The 21,881-nt window shown below is 34.5% G+C and overlaps 1 protein-coding gene across 2 annotated transcripts in view; it reads right to left on the bottom strand.

Moving 5' to 3' along the window:
- LOC138701999 (GATA zinc finger domain-containing protein 14-like) overlaps positions 1-21,881 on the bottom strand; it is a 146,615-nt gene that overhangs the window by 32,862 nt on the left and 91,872 nt on the right. The window contains exon 1 of one of the 2 annotated variants that reach the window (XM_069829459.1): positions 5,136-5,265. The exons of the other annotated variant lie outside the window; for it this stretch is intronic. Within the exon in view, the coding sequence (XP_069685560.1) occupies positions 5,136-5,202 (67 nt within the window). The 5' untranslated portion in view covers positions 5,203-5,265. Of the gene's footprint in view, positions 1-5,135; positions 5,266-21,881 lie in introns of those variants that run through there. 2 annotated transcript variants of the gene reach the window in all.

Here is a 21,881-nt window from a genome sequence, read left to right as displayed (position 1 = left end):
GAAAACCGTCTCAGTTATGAAAGAAATAGTTTTAATAATCAAAAGTTATGGTACTATTTTGTATTCGTAACTAGAGTACTTTCACTAACACTGAAAATAATATTCAGTTGCAGAAATAGTATGCCCTATATGTTCAGCATGTGAAAATTCAAGATTACAGAATTATTCTTTACTGAGAAAAAAATTTTGAATTTCACCAACTTTTCAGTACCTACTCAAAGCTAAATTTCTCCCTTAAGCTATAGAAAAGGCTAATTCGATGGTGTTTGAGTAAAGGGAGATAAGTCATAAAAATAAGTTTTGAGAAAAATGGAAATTAAACATACTTCGTTGATTGTTTATTTTCCCAATCTCATCCCATATGTCCTTTTTGCGTATTATGTTACTATAATCCTGATTTGAAAATTTTTAGACTAACACAATAAGCTCCACATCATCCATTTCATTGATATCTTCAATATTACAGCGATTGGAGGGCTTGCAATCGATATGATTTTCATGACATTATTTATTTTCGTCATGGCCCGTATGTAAATCCATTTAGAACTCTCTGACTAGAATTCTGAACGGAGTCTGGTCATGCGGACAGAGGCGATGCGGCCAATTGGGCGATGTTCCATTTAAAATAATGTAAATAATAAAAATCCGAACGCGCCGAACGAATCAGTTCCGACATGTGATCACCAGGCTTCGAGACTTTGGACCCGAAACAATAAGTTTACTGTGCATGCACTATAGGTTGTTGACTCGCTGTAGGTAGGTAGAGATGTGTTGAGGTAACAACGTTGCTATTTAGAGTAGAGTACGGTAGTATGGGGAAATACACACACATGTACATTCTGAAAGTAAATATACATTACACAATGACAATGTCAAAATAATGTGAAAAGCATTTATTCTCCTGTCTTTTGTAAGCATTTGTGTTTAATTATACACAGTGTTAATGGTGGAAATAAACATGTAGCAATTTTAATTTCTTCATTTATCCTATTGGTCGTCTTTAGGAAGTGCAGTTACAGTACCGAATTGCAGTGTACTACAAGATACATTTTCAGTGTCTCAAACGTAAATTTTTTCAGTTGTCTACCAAACACAGTTTGTACTGTGAGAAGCTGTGCTCTACGTCGCATGACTTTATAGGACGAAAACGAAAAAAAAACCTAACAACCTTTACAGTCTCTAAGAGAAGTCCTACATTCTCGGGTGACTCTATGTCCACTAATTTGCTGTTTATATAACACAATGTTCCATATCCGTTATTTTTACATAAAATTGATTTCCACTTCTGTTTTACACGTTCAGTAACCGGTGTACTTGGTGTCTCATTAATTCTCTGCGTAATTTCCTCAATTAATTTGAGGGCTTCCGGCATCTCTTGCTCTGACTTTTCTAACCGTGTAATAGTTTCTGACACAGTTTGTATGAAAACCAAATTATTCATCAGAACCTTCAAATCCAGAGCGTTTTCCTTTGCGTATTTGTTGGCATTCATTCTACAGTACCCCACCCACTGTACGCTTTACCACTATACTCAGTACGCCGTTATGCAGATTTCCCATTGAACTGCTCTATCGGGTCCGAAGTCTCGAAGCCTAGTGATCACCTAGGTATATTAAGAGAACATTTCTCGTCGACGCAAAACTATTTTTTTTTTCTTTTATTTTCTATTGTACAAAATTTAATATGAAAATATTATGAAACTAAAAAAAAGTGACAGTATTTAGGAAAACCCTTCCATTGCGTTTAACGTCTAAACTGGACCTAGGGTAATGGAATTTGGACAAATAAAAACAATTTGCTGTAAGATTTAAGTGTGTCGTCCACACCTGTGGAGTAACTGTCAGCGCGTGTGGCCGCGAAACTAGGTGGCCCGGTTTCGATTCCCGGTCCGGGCAAGTTACCTGGTTGAGGTCTTTTCCGGGGTTTTCCCTCAACCCAATATGAGCAAGTGCTGGGTAACTTTCGGTGCTGGACCCCGGACACATTCCACAGGCATTATCACCTTCACCTCTTTCAGACGCTAAATAACCAAAGAGGTTGATAAAGCGTCGTAAAATAACCTACTAAAATAAAAAAAATTAAGTGTGTCTAGTGAAAGAATAAAATAACCTATACCTAAATAACTGTAAATTCTCTAATAATAGTATAGATTATTTTAATGCATTATTATTATTATTATTATTATTATTATTATTATTATTATTATTGAGACAATACTTAAGAACTATTTTTGAGTTAAGACAAATAACAACTAACTGGTACCTACCTTAAATTTCATTGTAGTCTTCCAATCAGGATTAGTTTCCTTTTAAATTTCGTAAATTTACAACATTCAAATCTCTGTTTTAGTTTCTCTAAAATGTAAACTTACTAGGTCTATGGTAAAGATTGCATCACGCTTCAATTCAATGTCAAGATGTGAGTCGAGAATAAGGGACGCTTATTGAACAATATAATATTAAACTGAAAATTTAATTGTAGGTGCAGTGTAATTATCTAAGTTATGTCATGTAATTAATTAAGTCCATATGTAATTAATTAAGGTGATACGTAATTACTTAAGTTGATAATAGTTGGGTTTAATAGAAGTACTTATAGCCTAAGTTAGGTTTAGTAGGCGTTATTATAGCATAGTTTTTATTTATACTCCTAGGTTTATTGCATGTATTTATTTATTTATTTATAGTTAGAATTAAATTTACGTTTATTTTATTTTTTAATTTCTGTAATTATTGTAAATTTTATTAACATAATAATTATTGTAATGTTATTATTGTATCTTATTTATCACTGCCACCTGGTATATACCCAATTGTAGTGTTAATACATACATACATACATACATACATACATACATACATACATACATACATAATTATACAGGTGAACCGTAAGCAATGTCATTCATTTCTGGGGTTATTCTTTGAGATATTTCAAACAAAAAATTTATTACAATTTTGCTCGGTTTTTGCTGTCTTTTCGAGATAAAAATAGTTTTATTTGGAACATTTCATAGCATGTTTTGGGAAAGCCATTGAATTAATTCCCAATATTCTCAGTCAATTTAAGAGATATGTGTATTATGATAATAAATTATTGAAAGAATTTTAGTTTTTTCGTTAAATGTGCACATATGATCCGAACAAATGCAACTTCTCGTTCAGAAAAGGAATTTTATAATATTACATTTGTTCCGATCTAATTTCTACATATTTAAAGAACAAAACTAAAATTATTTAAATAATTTATTATCATAATATACTGGTCTCTTAAATTGACTGAACATATCGGGAATTAAATCAATGGCTTTCCGAAAATACGCTATGAAATGTTTCATATAAAACAATTTTTATCTCGAAAAGGAAGCAAAACCGAGCAAAATTGCATTCAACTTTTTTATGAAAATCTGGCCTACAGGTATAAGTTCCCTCTAAAGCAGGCTTGAATAATTTCAAGGGAAAAATTGTTCTGGGAAGTTGAGTTTCTGGCGTCTTGGTCAACCCATTTCAGTTATGTGGATATACAGGGACATCATTTTATTTTTACTTGCATTTCTATTGTACCTGCATTTCTGAATGTACTTCACTCCCACCCCTTCACTAATGTCCTTGCTCCCGTCAGACACACAAACTTACGGCCGCTGTTGCATTCGAAGTCTTCAAGCAGGGAAGTAAACACTGCAGTGTATAGTGTGTTTCATAAATATGATTGAGTTTTCTATAGAAGAAAGAACCTATATTAATAAGATCATACTAAAAATTATATTCAAGAAACGATAAATTCAATTTCAGAGAATATGCTTCAAAATGTTTTTAATAATATGCGCAAAGAACTGAAGCCTGCATTTTAATGAACTACAACCATTTTCAGCGACTTGTTTAAAAATTCAGATTAGCTTTTTTGAATTGAGGTGGCTAGAAGCAAAGGAATGCTAGTGACATTTGTAATAACATGAGTTAAGTGCATCCAGTGTAAGCAAAAGTATCTAAAATTTTAGTGGCAAAGGGATATTTTAATCGCATCACACATTAAAATTTAAATAAAAATTTCACCGATTTTACGAAAGCTTAAATATTTAAACCCCATTTTCTCAAAAGTAACTTCAATGCACTTACAGCCCTTTACTTATGACCCCCCCCCCCCAATGTAAATGCATTCTCTATATTGTATGTTAACATCAATAATTAATATGCTAAATAAAGTTGACATTACATAACGAACATAGCCGCCTGAAAAGTTGAGTTTTTGGAAAAAAAAAATGTTACTACTCTACTGTATTTTGATAAATCCCGTAAAAGTGATGATCGTATTTCCCTATAACATAAATGGATACACTACTTTTCTCTCCTCGTATACCTAGTAAAATGATTTGTTTACATATTGCACTAGTAACATTTTTTATTTATTTTATTTGGTTATTTTACGACGCTGTATCAACATCTAGGTTATTTAGCGTCTGAATGATATGAAGGTGATAATGCCGGTGAAATGAGTCCGGGGTCCAGCACCGAAAGTTACCCAGCATTTGCTCGTATTGGGTTGAGGGAAAACCCCGGAAAAAACCTCAACCAGGTAACTTGCCCCGACTGGGATTCGAACCCGGGCCACCTGGTTTCGCGGCCAGACGCGCTGACCGTTACTCCACAGGTGTGGACACTAGTAACATCAAACTCCTGTAATGGAAGGGGGCAACAGTGTTTCCGAGTATAGCCAGGTTAATGTTAAAAATGTTGGTAAAAATAAAGTGATGTCCCTGTAGACAGAAGAATTGTGACGGTGTCATGTATAGTTCCTGAGGTATCTCACTTGGTAGAGCATTCGTGCGCTAAACTAAGAGTCCCGGGATCGATACCAGGCCCCGAAACAATTTTTCCCTTGAAATTATTCAACTGTTTTGTTTGAAATATCTTATTTCACTTCTGGTAGTGTGGAAGAGAAGGCCTCATGGCCTTAACTCTACCAGAATAAATAAATAAATAAATAAATAAATAAATAAATAAATAAATAAATAAATAAATAAATAAATATACCTAAACAGTGTAATATTTTTTATCTTTGACACACAATGGGAATGGTAATGAATTTGGACAGCACAAATTAGATTATGTTTATGTTTCTTTTTATTTTTTACTTACAAAGTTTGCACGTCCCAATCATCACGTTCGCCAGAAGCACCAGAATGAAGCAGCTGATCCGCTTCATGGTCGAATCGTCTACAAAATCCGTCTCCGCTGAAATAAGCGCACGTACTTATAAAGTGCCCCATGGGCCGGATTTGAAGCGGGCGACACACATCTGCACCTTGCAGAACCGGTTGGGTTCATCAGTATTAAACTGAGACCAGATTGTGGTTTAATGTTACTCTGGATAAATACACCCCCGGTGCCGGCACGCAACGAAACTGCCAATTTACGAATCCAAGTAGGTGCCCAGCCTACTTTTCAGAAATAAAAAGGTATAATGTTAATGACCTCACTACAATTAAACATAATTACCAACAAAAAAAATCTAAACTTCTCAGTAAAGAGAACTATACCTCTGAGATTCAGAAGCGAAGGTTATGTAACCACCAAAGAGTATGCATAAGCCTAGGCCTATAAAAGGTTATTCAAAAGCAAGTTCCTATTTTGAAATGGTATAAAATTGTCAAATTTTTAGATTCCACATAAATAAAAACACCAATTTGTTCGTAAATAAATGGAATTTCATTAATATACGAACAAATTAAATATGACCACCGTGTTCTTCAATAAGAAATAATCTTTCTTCTATGCTATATGTATTTATTTACACTGCAAGTGGACAAACACCCGGTAGCAGGAGTAACTTAATTACACTCAATAAAAATAATATACAATATACAATTAAAATACACAATAATAATAATACATAAAGTAACTCAATTAATAAGTGAACCTAATTTTCTATTACAACCCTCATAACGTTCCTTTAATAACAAAGTTGCTCTTCAAAAGGGCTTTACAATTTTTTCAACTTTGAACCACTGGATATCTTCAGGTGATCTTCAGAATTTCAACGTGGTTCCTTCTTCTTCTTCTTCTTTTTCTTCTTCTTCAGAAGAGTCCTTTCAGTTGGAATTTAAGCTATTTAAAAGTGAAAATATTTACGAGGTGTTATTTTTAGAAATGTATAATGCATAATTATACTGTAGTACATATTTCAAGATTTTATACAGCATATTTCCATGTATACAGTATTTCAAGCTTTATAAATATATATAATTTAGTCTTCAGTTACAAATAATGCAGAAGAGCATAATTTTTATTGATTAGTTTCTATATGCTGTTCACGTTAAGTAAATTTATTTATTTATTTATTTATTTATTTATGTATTTATTTATTTATTATTTGCTAATAATTATAACATAACATATATTATATATAGAAAAAACTTTAGCTCGTGCTCAGGGGCGGATTCCTGAATTGAAATTAATAAGTATACAGTACAATTTGTCTTATGTCTACTGTGCAATTATAGTATATAAATTTAAATTTACAATTTTTTAATTTTTATAAAAATCCATACATAACTTTTTAAATTTAATACTAGAACTATTAGAATTGACAAGATTAGGATATTTAAATATAAATTTGTTATATATTCTTGGGCCTAAATTACTACTATGATTAAATACTGTAACAGTGTTGCATTTTGGTTCAAACAATCTTAAAGAATTCATACCTTTTGTTCCATAACTATGGGAATACAATTCAAAATTATTTCGATTTTTATGTATGAATTTTATTAATAAAATATAACAAATTTATCTTACGTTAAGTACATTAAAGTCTAAAAACAAATTTTGAGATGGAAAATCAATAGGTTTATGAAGACATTATTTAATTATTTTCTTCTGTAATAAATAAAGTGGATTACAATTCTCAATTTAGCTAAAAAAAAAGAAAAGAAAAGGTATGACTTGATGTATCAACCTAATGAGAACAAAAAAAATTGAGGCGACCATGGTGAAATTTTTGAGACATAAGATGGCTATAGAAAAAAACAACAGAAAAAGCAACCAAATACTGTGAGAATAGCTATAAGTATGATAACATCGGTCTTAACAAATAAAGAATCACAAAGAAAACCGGTATTAGCGTGTATAAAGACCGAACGACAGAGTACCAAAATAAAACGTGTATAATTACACCTTGCAAGGACGAAGAAACAGGAAGGGCGCGGACGGCAGGTATACTGTTTTCGCTGTAAGAAAAATCCTAATGTAAACATAAGCACGTTGCTGTCATACACATGATTGGCTCCCAGTCGAAACACTCACATGACGCAGGAAAATATAGTTCGTATTTGGAAACCACAATCTTGTATTATTTGAAAATAAAACATTGAATTCTAGTTGTTAAATACGATGAAACATTTAACTTTACTCAAATGTAAAACGCTATGTAAAAGAAAAGCTACTTTTATATTTTCTTATATACTATGAACGCGGATGAATACCAACAGTAATACCGAGGTAGTCTGTTCTTGTAACTTGTAACAAGCTGGCGTCACTTGAGCTCGTTGTTGTTCACTTAAGCACGTGGTACTGAAGTATGGCTTTTGCATCCTCAACCGTCCATTGTGAAGACATAAGACTTAAAAATAATTTAATTACAGTAATTACAAAGTAAATGTTTCCCAAGCAAACGAATGCATAGTAGCGAGGTAAGACCTACTTGACGAGTAACGGGAAATGTTTAACATGGAACAGATTGTACAACAGTAGGCGGGAACACGTACTGAGAATCTATGGCGCCAAACAGCGGCCAATGAAACCTCACTTCAGTCACGTGCTATTGTTTACATTAGGATTTTTCTTACAGCGAAAAGATTATAGAAGTGGAGCCGGAGAACCGGAATACGTCTGAAGCTCTAATTCGTGGCATTTTTATTGTCGTTACAACTATGTTGTTGTTGTCTATTCGAATGTCCGAAGACAGGTCTGAAACCCACAATTGACACCAACAAGGCATCACTCATGAAGCAACTATATCGATTATTATTTAACCGTGATGTATCGACTACACCATTATCTAGTGTCGATTGAACTGGTGATAGTGAGGTGGGTAGGGGAATATATGCTGTGAGAATATCCGATATTTGCCTTAGAGTTTTGGAAAACCTCGGAATAATGCAACAAGGTACTTGACCTAAGCGGGAATCGAACCATTGCCCGACCCCTATCACCATAAGCATAGGCTTACAAAAGTAATAACCTTATAACAAGAATTACTTGATATGCAGGTATTAGAAATATCAATACGTGGAATAAGCTAAAAATGTAGTTCTTTGAGTAAGGGAATACAATATATATACAAAATGTGCCTTTTTTATTTACAGCTGTGTACTTATTTATTCATTTATTCATTCATTTATTTATTCATCCATTTATTTATTTATTTATTTATTTATTTATTTATTTATTAACTTATTGACTTATTTATTTATTAACTTATATATTTCTAGCTTATTAACTTATTAATTTATTTATTAACTTATGTATTTATTTATTAACTTATTAATTTATTTATTAACTTATTTATTTATTTATTTATTAACTTATTAATTTATTAATTTATTTATTAACTTATTAATTTATTAATTTATTTATTAACTTACTAACTTATTTATTTATTTATATATTTATATATATTTATTTATTTATTTACTAATTTATTTATTTATTGCTTATTTATTTATTAACTTATTCATTTATTTCCTTATTAACTTATTGATTTGTCTACTTATTTACTTATTAACTTATTTATTTATTTATTTATTCACTTATTTACTTACTTCGTTAACTCACTTACTTAGTTACTTACCTATTTATTTAGTTACTTATTTACTTACCTATTTACTTATTTACTTACCTATTTATTTATTTATTTAGAAAACAAACAACCTATTTACTTATTTACTTACCTATTTATTTATTTATTTAGAAAACAAACAATCACAGAAAAGTGATTTTTATCTCTTTGAAATAAATATCCTACAAGAATCTGTTCTTTTAATACCAACTATTTATTCTACTGCCTTTTTTTGTTATAAAGAAAACTTACTTAGCTTTATAGAAGAACCCCAGATGTTGACTGTGAATGAAAGAATGCAATATATATATATATATGCAACAATTAATTGGCTCGTGTATACAATTTCAATTTTTTTATGATATAAAATATTTTTGATAATTTATTGATCATATTACAAAGAGAGGCAGCAAAAAGTTACCGCACTATGTAGGAGACGTGTTTCTTGAGCGCACGTTATTACGAAGTGTTGCATTCCTACATTTTGTTATTGAACATTATTTGTGTTATTTGTGACTCCACTCGTCAACTAACACTTCGTACGCTTCCCGCTGTCCGCTCACTCCATCCCCACCACTCGAGAATTTTAGGCCTACCATGATGAAACTGAACGCCCGCCCTCGCTACTACAGCTTACCGGTGAGTCGAGCAATGGACTGCGGGAAATCTGTTCTCCAACGTCACCTGCATAGTGCGGTAACTTTTCGCTGCCTCTCTCTGTATTAGTGTGGATGTTCGAATTTAGCTTACTATCTAAATATATACATAACAATTTGTCACTGTTTACATTAATGGTACCTAGACTTAATTTATATTTAATGACAAATATTTGTACTCGGTAATAATTTCAAATCAAAGAAAGCTCTGGAAGGACGCTGGAGATTGGGACACCCAGAACCTGATGGGAAAACATGTTTGAAAAGGACGCTGTGATCCTGTTTCACATAAAGAACTGGAAATCAGCAGCAAGAAATAGAGAAGAATAGAGGAAATCAGTTGGGGAGGCCATGGCTCGAAAACGAGCAAAAACGTCATTGATTGGTAAAAATTTCAACCAGTAGCGGCTGGTGACAGAAATCCTCCGTGAGGCCAGATGCAAGTAGTTTAAGTGCCTCCGATAGGAAATGTTTATTCATGATACTAATTATTATTATTGTTATTATAGTATTAATATCATTATTACTGTATCATTCTTATTATTATTATTATTATTATTATTATTATTATTATTATTATTATTATTATTATATTATTTCTTCCTCTCTCTGTCAGAAATTTAACACAACCTCGCTGGGTTGTACCTGAATAAGCATTCTCTTACATTCCAAGACAGATAATAACCTCTTTTTTTCACTATTTGTAAGTACAGCAGTGAGCGACAAAATTATATTTGGGGATCAGTCGCTTCTACGGTCGATTTGCTACAAAGTTCAACAAAGAGAGGGTTGGGAAAAGGGGTGGGTTTATAAACTGCAGAGGGGGCTGCATCATATAGGAATGGGGTGGGTGTGGGAGAAAGGAGAGAATAACAGAAGGAATATATGGCGTAATGTGAAGATGCGATTAATTGATATCGAGAGGCAAGAGATTGAGCTCCAATGTTCGGAAAAGTCCTCACTACATTTACATTACTGGGGGAGGTGTGACTACATAAACTCTTGTAAAGGTGCGTACACACTTATCTACAAAGATGTAATTGAGCACAGTTTTTGCCCCTTTGTAACATCGTGGTACCACCTCTTGTTGCTATAACAGCAACCACCCTGTCAGGCATGCTCTCCACTAGTTTGTGTAGGATATCCACTGGAATGCGTCGCCATTCCTCTTGCAATATGGCACTCAGTTGGACAATGGAAGTTGGCGGCTACTATGCAGCGGTATGCAGACAATAATGTTCACCGGTTGATCTGGCCTGCACAGAGTCCTGATCTCAATCCCATTGAGCACCTTTGGGACGAATTGGACCTGCGATTGAGGTCTCGGGAGATGCGGCCGACTTCCGTTGTCCAACTGAGTGCCATGTTGTAAAGGCGCGTACACACTTAGCGAACGAACAACGAACGAATGATGAAGCAAAACTTCGTTGTTCGTTCGCTGTTTGGAGCAACGTTCAAATCATCAGCAAATTGTCAGAAAACATTCACGTTCGCTGATTATCCGCAATAAAAGCAGACGGAAATATAACTATAGCAAGCGCAGCCGTTGTTATTATAGGCAGTTTAACAAAAAGAAAGTTAGAAACCAAAAGGCGATGGTGGCAGACGCCACTCTACGAAAGTCACAATCAATATAGAGGCACTGAATTGCTTCATGACTTACTTCGAATGAAATCGGGACAATTTCACAACTTCTGTCGCATTTCAGAAATAGACTTCGAAATATTACTGTGCAAAATAAGGCCAAAAATTTCTAAGAAAGACACAGGCTGGCGAGAAGCAATACCTATTCAGGACAGACTAGCATTAACACTTCGATATCTCGCTACAGGACATTCGTATACAAGTTTAATGTATTTATTCAAAGTGTCGAAACAGCTAATTACCAGGATTATTCCAGAAGTATGTACAGCTATAATTGAGGAACTGGAAGATTTTATTAAGGTACGACTGCAAGACAGGGTAAAGTTTCAGTTCACGGATACCTCACTGACAATAATTATCTTAAAATACTAAAAAGAGAGATTTGTCTGTGTCGAATGCGCATCATGCTTACGAAAAGGCACTTTTCAGTGCCAGTAATTAATTTTGTGACCACAAGGTTGGAACTTTGTTTTTCTGGGCGTGAATTTGTCCAAAAGGAACACATATGATTATACGCAAATCAAGTTGACTCGTACACTTCATCACTCCCTATTCCAGATCTTTTTGTGAACTTCTGTCTTTCCCTCCGGAGTGATGTCAGTAGAGACTCAATTTTCTTTTTGACTTCTGCTTCCTACAATAAACAACAAACATGTATCGACTGAAAATAAATAAACAAAAATAATTTTCAAATTTTGCACGTGTTTGACTCGCATATCTTTCCAATAGCTTCCCAAACATCACGTTTTCTTACTTTATTGTGGTAACTAGGATGCTTGGGATTCCATAAAGTTTTCTGCTCCCTATATGCATTAATAAGAGTTATAACAGCGTCTTCCGTCCACTCCAGTTTCGACATACTGTTGGTGAAATTGAACTAAGCGCTGCGTTCAGCTACGAACTACCAACTAGTGGCAAATCCCGTCCACAACGAATACCAACTTCCTTTGATGTACCGACAAGCGACGGATGACTTCCGAAAGCAAATCAAAAGATCGGTTTACCTTTGCTGCGACGTACACACATACCAATTTCAATCAGCGAATGCAATCATTTGTCGTTCGTTCGTTCGTTGTTCGTTCGCTAAGTGTGTACGCACCTTTACAAAGACAGCAGAGCAGGTTTAGCGTGGCTAAGATTGGGGGCATGGAAGGGTAACAAAATTGTCAACGAAGAAGGAGAGCGCCTTTGTTCGATTTGCATAGAAAGGGACTCCTATAAACATATTTTATTACAGTGTGTCGAATTGGAACATGTACGGAGAAAATATCTACCACCCTCGATGCTAAGTCAGAATAGGAGTTCGCTTGCATGCCTTGACCTCATGGGGAATAGAGAATACGAACAAAAGATTGGCTTGTTCCTCTTGAAGGCGAGAAAGATTAGATTTTAGAACTTCAGCTGTTGAAGTTTGTAACACAAACTGAGGAAGGGATAATAGTGTCTACCCAACTATACACTTTTATGTCTGTTTTAGGTTAGGATATATTTTATAATATGTTTTATGTGTCATTTTCATTTTAATATGTGTGCTCTTTCAGAGAGTAGTGGATTTAATCATAGGTGAGGGGGGGGGGGTGAAACCTACAAACTAGGACTCGTTTTAGATACAAAACACGTACGGTCAGAAGACCCGTGTATTGGATTTTAGAGAAAACTATGATAATATAAAAATCGGTATGTATAATATTACTCAATAAATCCATCTTACTTACTTACTGGCTTTTAAGGAACCCGAAGGTTCATTGCCGCTCTCACATAAGCCTGACATTGGTCCCTATCCTGAGCAAGATTAATCCAGTCTCTATCATCATATCCCACCTCCCTCAAATCCATTTTAATATTATCTTCCCATCTACGTCTCGGCTTCCCCAAAGGTCTTTTTCCCTCCGGCCTCCCAACTAACACTCTATATGCATTTCTGGATTCGGCCATATGTGCTACATGCCCTGCCCATGTCAAACGTCTGAATTTAATGTTCCTAATTATGTCAGGTGAAGAATGCAATGCGTGCAGTTCTGTGTTGTGTAACTTTCTCCATTCTCCTGTAACTTCATCCCTCTTAGCCCCAAATATTTTCCTAAGCACCTTATTCTCAAACACCCTTAACCTATGTTCCTCTCTCAAAGTGAGAGTCCAAGTTTCACAAACATAAAGAACAACCGGTAATATTACTGTTTTATAAATTGTACTTTAAGATTTTTGACAGCAGACTGGATGATAAAAGCTTCTCAACCGTATAATAACAGGCATTTCCCATATTTATTCTGAGTTTAATTTCCTCCCGAGTATCATTTATATTTGTTACTGTTGCTCCCAGGTATTTGAATTTTTCCACCTCTGCAAAGGATAAATTTCCAATTTTTATATTTCTATTTGGTACAATATTCTCGTCACGAGACATAATCATATACTTTGTCTTTTCAGGATTTACTTCCAAACCTATCTCTTTACTTGCTTCAAGTAAATTTCCCGTGTCTTCCCTAATCGTTTGTGGATTTTCGCCTAACATATTCACGTCATCCGCATAGACAAGCAGCTGATGTAACCCGTTCAATTCCAAACCCTCTCTGTTATCCTGGACTTTTCTAATGGCATACTCTAGTCTAGACCAAAGTTAAAAAGTAAAGTTGATAGTGCATCTCCTTGCCTTAGCTCACAGTGAACTGAAAACGCATCTGACAGAAACTGACCTATACGGACTCTGCTGTACGTTTCACTGAGACACATTTTAATTAATCGAAGTAGTTCAATAAATCCATCTATCTATCTTAATAGACACAATAGCTACAACAGATACTGATCATTTTCTGTGAAGCGAACTGTGGAAATGTGATTGGTGAATGAAAACCATTAACTTAAAGACAGAATATCTACATTTTGTGTATGCATGTGTAGCCTTGTAAAATGTGAAATGTGTGGAAGTTTCTTTTAATCCTAGAATTTTGAAATGCAACTTTTTAGAGCCTAAAATTCCGTTCTCTCCTCATAATGCATTACATGTCTCACTGAGAGCTTGTCTCTGCGACACGCAATTACGAAAGGCGCCAGCCCGGCGAAGGCGAGAGCAATGCATCCCTGACCTAGGGCACAGCTTGTTCTGAATTTGTCCTGCATGCAGACTTGTAGCTTTCAGTTCAAGTGAACCTACTAGTTTATATAACAAGTCCAGTAGCGCGATAGCCAATGAAGGCCAAGGTCGACCATCCGACTGCTGCCCATAAGAGGTGGACGATCATCCAACCAGAACGGATATATCGTGTGGGCAACACGATGATCCTCCAGCCGTTAGAATTGCTTTTCTTTATTCACAATACCGTTTTAAATATACGGTAGACTATCACAGAATTTGAAATGGCATTGTAGAATATACAGTTTTTCTAGCAGCAGCTATTCATGGATGAATTATTTTATCTATCTATCTATCTATCTATCTATCTATCTATCTATCTATCTATCTATCTATCTATCTATCTATCTATCTATCTATCTATCTATCTATCTATCTATCTATCTATCTATCTATCTATCTATCTATCTATCTATCTATCTATCTATCCTAATCTATCCTTATCTATCTATCCTAGTCTATCCTTATCTATCTATCTATCTATCTATCTATCTATCTATCTATCTATCTATCTATCTATCTATCTATCTATCCTAATCTATCCTAATCTATCCTTATCTATCTATCTATCCTAGTCTATCCTTATCTATCTATCTATCCTAGTCTATCCTTATCTATCTATCTATCTATCTACCTATCTATCTATATTTATCTATCCATATCTGTCTACCCATATCTATCTATCTATCTATCTATCTATCTATCTATCTATCTATCTATCTATCTATCTATCTATCTATCTATCTATCTATCTATCTATCTATCTATCTATCTATCTATCTATCTATCTATCTATCTATCTATCTATCTATCTATCTATCTATCTATCTATCTATCTATCTATCTATCTATCTATCTATCTATCTATCTATCTATCTATCTATCTATCTATCTATCTATCTATCTATCTATCTATCTATCTATCTATCTATCTATCTATCTATCTATCTATCTATCTATCTATCGTAATCTATCTATCCTAATCTATTCTAATCTATCTATCTATCCTAATCAATCTATCTATCTATCTATCTATCTATCTATCTATCTATCTATCTATCTATCTACCTATCTATCTATATTTATCTATCCATATCTGTCTACCCATATCTACCTATCCATCCATCTATCTATCTATCTATCTATCTATCTATCTATCTATCTATCTATCTATCTATCTATCTATCTATCTATCTATCTATCTATCTATCTATCTATCTATCTATCTATCTATCCATCCTCCCACGCACCCATTTATTTATTTATTTATTTAGCTAATGATTGTAACTTAAAATATAAATAAACAGAAAAACTCAGCTTGTCTCTGAAAGAGTAGAACTCATACTCAGGGGCGGAATCCTGAATTTAAATTAAGAAGTATATAATACAATTTGCCTTATGTGTACTACGCAATAAGAATATATAAATTTAAATTTTCAATTTTTCAAATTTTATCAAATTCATACATAACTTTTTTAATTTAATATTAGAATTATTGGAATTGACAAGATTAGGATATTTAAATATAAATTTGTCGTCTATTCTTGGGCCTAAATTATTACTATGATTAAATACTGTAGCAGTGTTGCATTTTGGTTCAAACAATCTTAAAGAATTGATACATTTTGTTAATTCAAAATTATTTCGATTTTATGTATGAATTTTATTAACACAATATAATAAATTTGTCTTATTTTAAGAACATTAAAGTCTAAAAACAATTTTTCAGGTGTAAAATCAATAGGTTTATGTAGACATTTTTAAATTATTTTGTTCTGTAACAAATAAAGTGGATTTAAAAAATTGGATTTAAATAAGCTACCCCCATCCTATAATGCCATACATAATTACCGATTGAAATAAAGTTAAGTATATTGTGCGTAATAAACTTATCGACAAGTAATTCCTGAATAAAACAAAATAATATATTATTTTACGTAATTTATTACAAAGGTAATTAATGTGTTGGTTCCATTTTAAATGATTGTCAAATGGAGAGTTATTTCAAATTACGTTTTTTTCGGTAACTGAAAACTTTAGTTTGTAATGTACCTTTTCTCACAAACTATCAGAGGCAGAAGTGTGAATATTTTTTCATACATCTCAGGGGCCATATGTTACAATTTAGGGTACAGGGAATGTCCTATCTGCATTACTATCATATAAAAATAATGATTTGTAATGCTTAACATTTCCAATCGAAAAAAATACGTTTTCAAAATATGACAAACTTACACTGGTTTATGTCGATTTTATTTTTTCCTGTATGAATTATTGTAATATGAGAAATACTTATGTATTTTTTTCCAAGCGAGCAGATGTTCCGTAAGTTGTCAATAAATTATCAAAAACGGTTTGTGGAAACTGACTTATGTCACTTTTCCCCAGGCACTGCAGAATTATTGAAAGAATTTTAGTTTTTCCTTTAAATGTGCAGAAATTTGATCCAAACAAATGTAACTCTTCGTTTTTCAAAGGTATTTTCCAGTGTTGCATTTTTTCGGATTTAATTCCTGCACATTTAAAGGGCAAAGTTCTTTCAATCATTTATTATCATAATTAATAGTTCATAGTATTTTGTTGTTTAATTCGTATATAACTCTTGTATACATGTAACTCTCACTTAATCAAATTGTTGAATTCTTTGTAAGTTCATGCATATGTATATACACTTTTTGCTGGTTGAGTGGAAGAGAAGGCCTTACGGCCTTAACTCTGCAAGCTAAAATAAATCATTATTATTATTATTATTATTATTATTATTATTATTATTATTATTATTATTATTATTATTATTACACTGCTCTCTTAAATTCATTGAGCATATTGGGAATTAAATCAATGGCTTTCACAAAATATTCTATGCAATTTTCTATTAACGGAGGAAAATTCGTTCCGTCGCTGAGAATCGAACCCGGTTCTACGCACTGGACACTATACAGGATGTCCCATTTATCTTATGCACATATTATAACTTTTTTGTTTGGATAGGTACTGGAATCTTTGTTTTTCAGAGTTATGTTAGAACAAGGGGCTAACATGAATGTAAAAATTTGGTGTATGTAACTACATTATGGTACAAGATACACGTGACGTCATCAATTTTTCAAATAGTACTACATATTTTAATCATGTTACATTGATTACACACATTAAGACGAGTTCAAAATGTATCACAATGTCACCTTCCCAATCAAAAACAACAACAAAATGCAAAATGAATGCCATCAGAATGTGCCGTTTGTTGTGGTGCCCCATTCATCTTGCGCATTAACGACGACTGACGTCCGTACACGTCGTGTGTTGTGTGTTTGCTGTCTAACATGTAAACAAACCACAACAACTGTCGAGCCACAATCCACGTACAGTGACCTGCACGTTCTCCGGACCTGTCGCCACTCGACTTCTTCCTGTGAGGAACTGTAAAGGACCAGAACATTCTGACAACACCAGACGACATGCAGCAACGCATTCGATAGGCTTGTGTGTCCATTCAGCCAGCAACATGCCTGGTAGTCATACGGTCTTTCGAGGAAGCCTTCGAACGTGCATTAATGTGAATGGTCATCATTTGGAACATCTTCAGTGACTCTCAAAGCATAACATTATCACATTGGAAGTACGTTTTTGTTTCGTTTTGTTGTTGTTGTTGATTAGGAAGGTGACATTGTGGTACATTTTTGAACTCATCTTAATGTGTGTAATCAATGTAACATGATTAAAATATGTAGTGCTATTTGAAAAATTGAAGACGTCACGTGTATCTTGTACCATAATGTAGTTACATGCACCAAATCTCCATACTCATGTTACCCCCTCGTTCTAACGTAATGCTCAAGAACAAAAATTCCAATACCTATCCAAACAAAAAAGTTATAGGTGCACAAAATAAATGGGACACCCTGTATATCAAAGAATAACCCTCCGATATTAATGACGTTACTTATGGTTCGCCTTGTACGAGGGAAAATCGAAAAGTAACGCAATTTTTTTACGGAATACTATTTTTGGTTAGGACGTTCAAAGTTGGCACATATTTAGTTTGAATATTGCGCTACAGACAGCAATGGCTCGATCAGGTGTCACCCTAGCGGAATGAGCGGTAACTACTGAGTAAAGATGGCGTGTGTGCTAGCATCGTTTACTTGTGAAGAACAGTCAGATGTATTCCGTTTTTTTGTGGGTAAAACAAAAAAATCTGAGTGAAAACCACAGGGAAATGTTGGAGGTGTATGGTGCTGATTGTCTGGACAGTAACAACATCGCCAGGTGGTGCAGGTTCTTCAAAGAGGGCCGCCGAGAAGCACGTTCCGGGCGGCCAGTGACCGTTGCAACACCACCCAATGTAAGAGGCATTGAGGCGGTATTCACCCACACTGCAGTCCAGAGTTCGCAGCGTATAACTTTCACCTCTTCGGAACAATGAAGAAATTTCTAGGAGGCCAACGTTTCGATTCGGATGAAGAAGTGAAATCAGTCGCACGCCTAGAAAACGGAATTTTATGAACGAGGTGTACTGAATCTGGTGCCACGTAGCAGCGGCGGATTTTCAGAGGAGGCAAGGGAGGCCAGTGCCTCCCCTAATATTTTACCAGAACATAATGATAGTATTAATTCCAGCTGAATTAAGATCATAGACATGTTATAGCAAATGACGAACACTTTTGCTTTTATATTAATTTTATTATTCACTACGACTAATATGTAAGTTACGTCAAGTCGACTACATCCAGTTGGTGACGCCCGCTCGCTATACTGTAGATAGTACAAATAATTCGTACCGAAAAATAACAGATAGCGCTGTAACCTGTATAGTCGACATCTAGCAGCCTGCAGTGTCTATGCGAGAGCGGGAGAGAGGAGTTGGCTACATCACTCTACTCCCTGGTAACCATGACAACAGCAGTTCAACCAATAAGATAGCTGGTTAGAGGAGTGTTTAAACTTGACTAGAACGCGCGAGGGGAGCCGAAATTGAAGACGTCCTACCCATCGCTGATGACTGTACTGCTTATACTGGGTGTTCAGTTCAAAGTGTGTCATGGCTCGCTGTATGCTGTCATGTGGCTAGTCGATGAGCCTAGAGAATTCAATCTTCCTACACTTCCGCAGAGGTGTATTACCTATGTGACAGAGAAGTTGCCTAGCAAGTACGGCGTTCATTCTGAAGAGAATGTACCGATACGTATGGTAACGCCGGTAGTGGCAGGAATGTGAACTGTTTGGAAACATGTACTGAGGTGGGTTTTTTCTTACTGTCGGGATATGTGGAGAGGGTTAAGACGATTACTTACGTATTTGTTGACATTAACTTCGACGGTGAACATGGACACGGAGCATTTGATTTGTGTTGTGGAATGTTGCCGTACGCAACCGATGATAACAAATACCCTGCGTACGACTTGGCCGCGCAAAACACAGTTCGAAAGAGATTATGGTAGCACACAGACCGTACAGACCGCCATCTGTTGCTACGACGTTCAAGTTATACCGTACACGTTCTCAAGTTCAGATTGAACGCCTTGATTAACAGGCAACTTCTCTGACATAAAAGCTGAAACTCGCTTCAAATCGCTGATTCACAACAGTGACGTCATGACACACTTTGAAATGAACACCCAGTAGTCACAGCTGGTTTCGGCTGTATTTGGAAGCTCTCTCTCTCTTTCTCTCTTCTTGGTTTCAGAAAATTGAGTCACTTGTTAGTTTTCTCTCCCTGCGTAGAAGTTTTCTTTTATGTTGGTAGATTTTCTCTTGAATAATTTCGAGGGAAAAATTGTTCCGGGGCCGGGTATCGAACCCGGGACCTTTGGTTAAACGTACCAACGCTCTCCCACTGAGCTACCCGGGAACTCTACCCGACACCGATCCAATTTTTCCCTCTATATCTACAGACCTCAAAGTGGGCTGACAAGCATCAAGCAACCAACATTTGAGTGCACACTAACTCTGTGTGACTTTAAATTGTGGTTTTCTGTTACGTACAGTGACGTGTATTATGCAAATTTAAGCTTTAAGGAATAACTCCCTGTAAAGTTAATTTGAATAATTTCGAGGGAAAAATTGTTCCGGGGCCGGGTATCGAACCCGGAACCTTTGGTTAAACGTACCAACGCTCTCCCACTGAGCTACCCGGGATTTTCTCTTGTTTGCGCGTGTTCCTGTTATTTTTTCTTTTGTATTACGAGATATATTTATTTATATAGTATATTAAATAAATCGAGAGTTTAGAAACAAATGCAGGTTTGTCTCTAGCTTCTTCTAGTAGCAGTTATTCAGTATGTTGTGATCTAATTGATCGGTTTGCGAAGAAATAGGATCGTGGAGTGAATTTACTGTAAAATTATGCTATGTAACAGTAATAAGCAAGCTCTGGATTCTTAGGTTCGAATCAATTTTGTTGCTATCTCGTTACTCTCGAAATATTGCTTTTCTTAATCGTTTTATGTAGCAACGAATAACATTTTTAAATTTAATATGACCTAAAAATACTTAATTCGTAGGTTAGGACGTAAAAAGTCCTAAAGAGAGGCAATCTTTACCAAGACGTTATAATATTACATTAACAGTATGTCGTTTATTTTTATTTTTTCCCCGTAAAATTATATAAATTCCTAAGCATAAGATTTAAAATCCTAAAGAAATCCTAAAACATAGATTGGAAACCTAATTTTAGTTTCTTGAAATCTATCAATTCTTGCACTTGGTAATGAGGTACGTCACAGGCCTTATATTTTTATATTCTCATTAGTCACGTCTTGGCCTCCTCAACTTTCAAATCCACCGTCCGCCACTGCCACATTGGGAGAAATGTGTCAAGAGACTTGGTTCCTACGTTGAAAAATATGTAAAACCTGTAGCTTTCTTGTGAATTATTTCGTTTTGCTCACCTATTATATACGTTGCCACAAAAATTATTGTTGTGCGTTACTTTCCGATCCCCCTATGTATATATTTGGATTCAGAAAAAACTGCAGACTTAACTGAATTTAAAGTGAAAAATTACATTTTTTGGTGGTTCAGTCTTCAACCTCCCCTTAAACTAGTGGATACTATGGGTTATTTCTTTATCCTCATCAATATTATATTATATAACTGCCTAGATACTTAAAATGTGCAACTTTCCTTAAAACTTGATACAGTAATGCCACAGTCCAGTATCTTTCACAATAGCCCTGCCAAGACTCTGGAATTCGCTACCTGCTAGCATCAGGGACTGTCGAAATAAAATGGAAAATCAAACGCAAACTTATTAGGCACTTGGTCAGTAATTGATTTCTTGTAAATAGTTTCCTTAATCTATCACAAAATATTTCAATATCCAGTAATTTAATCGCTATACAATTTTGTTATTCTAGATTTAATTTGTAATTCAGTAAATATAAAATATTCTTTGTTTCTCTATGATAAATTATCTAGCTTTAATTAGTCAGGTAATCTTTTCGTACTTTGATTTTATTGTAATTGTAATTGTAAATTTAATACTAATTGTAATGTTATTTGTAATTGTAATTATAAATTCAATACTAATTGTAATTTTATTGTTCATATTATAGTTGGAATCTCCTGGTAGAGGGGCAGAGAAGGCCTGATGGCCTTATCTCTACCAGGTTAAA

This window comes from Periplaneta americana, chromosome 6 (assembly GCF_040183065.1).
Source record: "Periplaneta americana isolate PAMFEO1 chromosome 6, P.americana_PAMFEO1_priV1, whole genome shotgun sequence".
Lineage (NCBI taxonomy): Eukaryota > Metazoa > Arthropoda > Insecta > Blattodea > Blattidae > Periplaneta > Periplaneta americana.
This window is presented reverse-complemented; position numbering and strand designations above follow the sequence as displayed.